The following is a 6,716-nucleotide window of genomic DNA, read 5'->3' on the forward strand; positions in this document are numbered from 1 at the left end:
AACTGCTTCAAATTGGAACGCTGCTCCCCGGGACACGGTGAACACTCCAGCATTTCCAAACCGGGAAAAATCAAGACTGCCGGCGGGGGCAGCTGAGAGAAGCGCAGACCCCGCCCCGGCTCCGCCCCAGCGTTTCGTCCGCAGACCCCGCCTCTCGCCCAGGCCCCGCCCCCAGAGTGCTCGGGCTCTTTTCCGTGCACGCGCAGCTTTATGCAGTTCCGGAAGCGGATCGCGTTGGGTGGAGGTGACGCCGCCGAGCGTGAGTGTCCCTCAGTGTGGATTAAACTTGCGAATCGCCCTGCCCTGTGTCCGCAGCCAGTTCCTGGGCTCGCTACAGACCTTAAGATCCCCGCACCGCGCCCTCCACCCCAGGTGACTCGCGGTTTGGGTTCGGAGTCGCTTCCCTTTGGGTTGAAGTCGCTCTGAGGCTGCTGCTTGTCCCCGGCCTTTCGCGTCTTCCTCCCGCTTAAAACCCTTTCCTGACCCCTCCTCCCGCCCCGGGTTTTTTAAAGTCCTCACCCGCGAGGTGGATTCTTGCCGTGGGCACCTCCCAGCCTTGCCCTCGTCGGACCCTGGAGCTCAGCGCCGCAGTCCCGGTCCGGGGGAGGCCGCGTCCTCTGCCTGGTCCTGGGATCTTGCAGACCCCACCCCTCTCCCTAAGGCGCCGTCGCCCCCCCACCTTCCTCCTCCTCGTGCCGGGCCCTGCTGCTCCCCAGGCCTCGCCTTCGCAGTCACCGCTTCCCCGGAGCCCGCGTTGGGGAGGTGCCCGGGGCCTGTCCTGTGACACCCGGTGTTCTTGCCTGCCCAGCTCCAGCCCCAGGAAAATGCGCTCCTCCAAGATGCAGGCGTCTTACTCCAAACCCTCCTGTGAATGTGTGGGCCAAGGGGATTAGGAGACAGAGAGAGGGACAGAGACAGAGAGAGAAGTAGAAAAACTGAGAGGAAAGAATGAGGGGAACCCGTAAACAAATGGCAAAGTAGAGGATGGATGAGGGATTTGCAGAGGTAGTAAGAGTGAAACAAGGAGCTGAGAAGACAGGAGAAAAGCAACTGGAGAAATGTAGAGAAAAGCTCGATGTCCAGAGAGATGAAGGACAGCAAGGTAGGGAGAGGGGCAGAAAGTGGGACGCTCCTCAGGCAAGAGAGTCCGGGAGAGAAGGAGGAAACTGGAGCCAGGGCAGACAGAGCAGCGTGGTGCTGGGACAGCAAGAGGGGCCCGCCACTGACTAGGAGAGCAGAGGGAGAACCACAGTAGGGGGAGGCCTGGGATCTGGGGGTGCCAGAGAGTAGGGCAGAGGTGTAGCAGGGAAGAGGAGAGTTAACAGAGAGAGCAGAGACGGGAGAAGAAAGAGGCAGAAATATATGGACCTGGGGACAATGAAAAGATTGGGGAGAAATAGGAATGAGAGTTGAAACAAGGCCCCAGAATGGGACAGAACAGGTACGAGAGGAGGAAGAAGGGGAGAAACAGCAGGAGACGAGAGGGGCTTAAAACGACATACAAAGAACCAGGGGAAAAACAAAGAAAATAAAAGATAAGCTAATGTGAGCGAGACCTATGAAGAGAATGAGGGAGGGAAACACAATATGGAAGCAAGAGAGAGACCCTGGGGCCAGGTGAGTGGTGCGTTGATGAAATGTGATGGTTACGTTGTGACATTGGTTTCTGGGTATATACTAATGCAACACATTTAAAATATGTTTACTCAAATCATTCAGCTGCAAGTGAGAAGTGAAGAAACTCCTTTATGTAAAATGCGTAAGATGTGCATTTGACGGTTATTAGTATTAGGGTATAGCTTCATTTGCAATCACTATTCAAACCAGAGCGCAGTGACTTCGCTCATTTAGTTTTGAGTCCACCCACTTCCCTTTTCCTGGAATAGGGTAGGGTGTGGATGAGTGTATGAACTAAGAGGAAAACATATTTTTCCTTTGGTTTTCCTTCTGTCACACTCAATACAACAGTGCACATTCCACACAATGTCTCACCTCCACTCAGGAAAATGTGTGCGGATTTCTCCCACCAACAACCCATTCTTTATCAGACACTAAGGAGTGTCCTATAGTTTAACTCTATTCTGAAACTCTGTACCTGGAGTTAGCGTCAGATCCCACTGATTGAGGCTCAGTTCCACGAAATTGCGCCCGAATCAGGTGCCAGTTGCAAGTCTCACGTTGGTACCTGAACTTCTGAGTGACCAGCTGTACATTGGGAATTCCCTTGACATCCCCCTCCGCACCACCTCAGGTTCTATTAATTTGTAGGGGCAGCTCAAAGAACTTGGGAACACTTCACTTAGTTTACACATTTGTTGTAAAGGATATTACAGAGGATACAGATGAACAGTCAGAAGGAAGAGCTGTCCTAGAAAGTTAAAGCAAAGGAGGGGTTAAGAGAACCACAGTATTTATCAGGTCACTCAAAAGTATAAGTGACAGTTACCACTTGCATACTGTGTCTGAAGTGAGGGACAGTTTTAGACTGAGCTCTGAACCTGTAGCACCTCATCATGCAGTCTTTTTTTTTTTTTTTTCTTTCTGAAACAGAGCCTCGCTCTGTCGCCCAGGCTGGAGTGCAATGGCACAATCTTGGCTCAAGGCAACCTCTGCCTCCCGAGTTCAAGCGATTCTCCTGCCTGCCTCAGCCTCCCAAGTAGCTGGGATTACAGGTGTGCGCCACCACACCCAGCTAATTTTTGTATTTTAGTAGAGATGAGGTTTTGCCATATTGGCCACGCTGGTCTCGAACTCCTGACCTCAAGTGATTCACCTGCCTTGTCCTTCCAAAGTGCTGGGACTACAGGCATGAGCCACCGCACCCAGCCTATGCTGTCTTCTTGTAGATAAAATCAGAGTTGAGTGAAATTGTAGGACCCCCGCCTCATGCCCCGAGCTGGGAGTCCCTTGGGAGTCCTCTGGTCATTGTGGGAAAAGCCACACACATTTTGGTGACTAGAGGTGAAGTATTCTGTGTTTAATATGAGAGCAGAATGTAGAGTTGGGTATTTTCCTATCTCAGAGACTAAAGGAAAAGAACTCCAAGTGGCCCACCCACCTGTCAGGACCTGTGATCTCTACTCAGTAGTGACTGGGAATGGCTTGTTCCTACTTCTGGCTGCTGCTGACCCTGCAATTGTGCACCACATGCCAGCCTCACTCACAGTCTCAGGACAATATGCATGCCATCAATTTTAACTTTGTTTTTCTTCTCAATCCATAAAGCTTTCAAAATTTTAACTTCAAGGGAATTCATCCCTGTACCCAGGGGGTGGTATTCTCCATTAATTCACATACACAGGGCTGGGCACAGTGGCTCACACCTGTAGTACCAACACTTTCAGAGGTCAGGGTGGGAGGATTGCTTGAGTCTGGGAGTTCAAGACCAGCCTGGGCAACATAGTAAGACTCTGTGTCTACGAAAAATAGAAAAAAATAAGCTGGACGTGGTGGCTTGCACCTGTGGTCCCAGCTACTTGCAAGGCTGAGTTGAGAGAATTGCTTGAGCACAAGAGCTTGAGGCTACAGTAAGCCATGTTCATGCCATCACACTCTAGCCTGGGCAACAGAGTGAGACCCTGTCTCAAAAAAAAAAAAAAAAAAAAAAAGATACACACAGAATAAAGTCTTTTTTTCTTCTATGCTCCATCTTTAAAACAAAAAATACTCTAAATTGGCCAGGTACAGTGGCTCACGCCTGTAATCCCAGCACTTTGAGAGGCCGAGGCATGTGGATCACTTGAGGTCAGGAGATCGAGACCAGCCTGCCCAACATGGTGAAACACCGTCTCAACTAAAAATAGAAAAGTTAGCCAGGCATAGTGGCATGTGCCTGTGATCCCAGCTACTTGGGAGGCTGAGCTAGGAGAATTGCTTGAACCTGGGAGGCAGAAGTTACAGTGAGCTGGGATCGCGCCATTGCACTCCAGCCTGGGTGATAAGAGTGAGACTTCATCTCAAAAAATAAAGATAAAAAACTCTAAACTACATTTCACTCTGTAGTAACTACCCCTCTTCTATGCTCTGTTGAAGTGCACAATACACTACAGTTTTTTTTTTTTTACTTTGTGTTTAATTCTTGCCTTCAGTTCTCTTTGCCTTCCGAGTCATTTTTTTTTTTGAGACGGAGTCTCGCTCTGTTCGCAACCGGGCTGAGTGCAGTGGGCTCAGATCTACAGCTCACTGCAAGCTCCGCCTCCCCGGGTTTAAGCCATTCCTCCTGCCTCAGCCTCCCGAGTAGCCTGGGACTACAGGGGCGCACCGCCACCTCGCCGCTAGATTTTTTGATATTTTTTTTTTTTATGATAGAGAACGGGGTTTTCACCATGTTTTGGCCAGGATGGTCTCGATCTCCTGACATATTCAAGTGATCCAAGCACATGCCTCGGCTCCAAAGTGCTAGGATTACAGAGTAGATAGAGCACCGCGCCCGGCCTTAGCCTTCAGTTCTTGCTTGAACTGTTGCTATAAATCAAGCTCGCATACCCAACATTATTTTTCATATACCACTGACATTCTTTTTCATTTACCACTGATGGCTCCATTTGAAATTCAATGTTTAATGTCCTGTCATCTTTCCATTCCTATCAGTAGCATGTGGCACAGTTGAACACTTTCTCTTCTATTTTCTTGGCTTTTAGAACATCCCGTTAAGCTTTACACATCTATTTGTTGTAATTTCCTTTTTTTTTTTTTGAGACGGAGTCTTGCTCTGTCGACCAGGCTGGAGTACAGTGGCGCGATCTTGGCTCACTGCAAGCTCCGCCTCCTGGGTTCACGCCATTCTCCTGCCTCAGCCTCCGGAGTAGCTGGGACTACAGGCGCCGCCACTATGCCTGGATAATTTTTCGTATTTTTAGTAGAGACGGGGTTTCACCGTCTTAGCCAGGATGATCTCGATCTCCTGACTTCATGATCCGCCCGCCTCGGCCTCCCAAAGTGCTGGGATTACAGGCTTGAGCCACTGCGCCCGGCTATTTGTTGTAATTTTCTTATTGCCTCCCTGATCACATTGTGCTTTCCTCTTCTTGTGTGTCCAGAGCTTTCTGTTCTCTGAACATGGGCTTAGTCCTTCAGCCACTTTTTTTCTCTGTCCACACTCATTGCCTTTCCTTATCAACTCAGCTCATGGCTTTGAACCCCACCTGCACAGCTTTGTGTCACCTGCGGGAACTCTCCCGTGAACTCTGGATCCTGTGTCTAGGCCTCCCAAAGTGCTGAGATTACAGACGTTAGCCACTGTGCCTGACTAAATCTATCTATCTATCTATCTATCTATCTATCTATCTATCTATCTATCTATCTATCTTAAGAGAAATGGTGTCTCACTATGTTATTAGGCTGGTCTTAAACTCCTGGCCTCAATTGATCTTTCTGCCTCAGCCTCCCAAAGTGCTAGGATTATAGTGTGAGCCACCACGTTCAGCCTCTACCTTTCGTTTCTGAGGCCAGAGAGGTGAGGGAGGCTGTTCTCTGCATGGGGTTTGGTCAGGGCTGGGTGTGTGCCCTGAATGGGGGAGCTCAGTCCAGCCCACCTCCCAATTGCTGCAGCGTGTGTGTGGGCTTCTCCAGGAGGAGAGCCGATTCTGAAGAAAGGGGTCAGAAACTCACTTACTGGTCTTCCTGTAGGAGCTTCTTGTCCCTGCATCGCCCTGGTGCAGTGGGCAGCTGAGACCATCTTTCCACAGGGTGAGGTCTTCCCTGTGTGTGTGTGATTGTGCCATAGGAAGAGGATGTGTTGATTCTGAGCAATAAGCAGCACATTTTGGATATTCAATATTGACTTCTAAAGGCACTTTCCTGTTACCTAAGGAAGAACCCTCGAAGAGGAGGAAGAGGAAGGAAAGAGAAGTCAGGCATGGCTCTCACCCAGGTAAAATAATATTATCAGTGGATTGTTCTGTCTCTTATTTCTTCCTGAAATGTTATTCTTTGAAGTTGGGAATCTTCTGAGTCTGAAGCTCCCTGCCTGACAGGTTTGCTCGCACTCACCCATGCCTTCCCTCAGTCTCTCATCTCGCTTAGATTCCATCTCCTGTGACCCAGTGACATGAACTTGGAAAGAGGCTGCACTGGGCATGGGCCTGGGAAGGGCTCACACCCAGACATGGATGGAGACAGGGTGAGGGTCCCGTAGTGTCAATGCTGTTGGGCAGCAGGGATTGTTCAGGGGCCACATCTGGATGCACTGTCAGCTCTCTATAGACCAGGAGTAGAGAAGCTGCCTGTGGAAGTCACGTGTTAATGTACACAAATGCCTGCTAAATTCTGTAAAATAAGGCTAATAAGGGGAAATTTTTTCTGGTTCATTTATATTACATTTGAAGCTGACCAAGTGAGTCACTGTGTTTCCAACCCCAAACTCTTATTAATGACTGGGAGTGGAATGGGAATTTTAGACTGACAGACATCAGTGGCAGAAGATTCTTTCATCCCATCATCTATTTTATTTTATTTTATTTTATTTTATTTTATTTATTTATTTTTTTTGAGACGGAGTCTCGCTCTGTCGCCCGGGCTGGAGTGCAGTGGCCGGATCTCAGCTCACTGCAAGCTCTGCCTCCCGGGTTTACGCCATTCTCCTGCCTCAGCCTCCCAAGTAGCTGGGACTACAGGCACCAGCCACCTCGCCCGGCTAGCTTTTTTTGTATTTTTTAGTAGAGACAGGGTTTCACCGTGTTAGCCAGGATGGTCTCGAACTCCTGACCTTGTGATCC

At 49.4% G+C, this 6,716-nt stretch overlaps 1 protein-coding gene across 5 annotated transcripts in view; it reads left to right on the forward strand.

Annotated features, from left to right (window-relative positions):
* The first annotated feature begins 181 nt into the window (after positions 1-181).
* ZNF347 (zinc finger protein 347) overlaps positions 182-6,716 on the forward strand; it is a 21,442-nt gene continuing 14,907 nt past the window's right edge. For 2 of the 5 annotated variants that reach the window (XM_017859318.1, XM_017859319.1), the window contains exons 1-2: positions 182-259; positions 5,812-5,872. In XM_017859318.1, the coding sequence (XP_017714807.1) occupies positions 5,858-5,872 (15 nt within the window). In that variant the 5' untranslated portion in view covers positions 182-259; positions 5,812-5,857. The other 3 variants (XM_017859316.1, XM_017859317.1, XM_017859315.1) reach the window with 2 other exon arrangements.

This window comes from Rhinopithecus bieti, unplaced genomic scaffold (assembly GCF_001698545.2).
Source record: "Rhinopithecus bieti isolate Rb0 unplaced genomic scaffold, ASM169854v2 scaffold_50799, whole genome shotgun sequence".
NCBI classification, from domain to species: domain Eukaryota; kingdom Metazoa; phylum Chordata; class Mammalia; order Primates; family Cercopithecidae; genus Rhinopithecus; species Rhinopithecus bieti.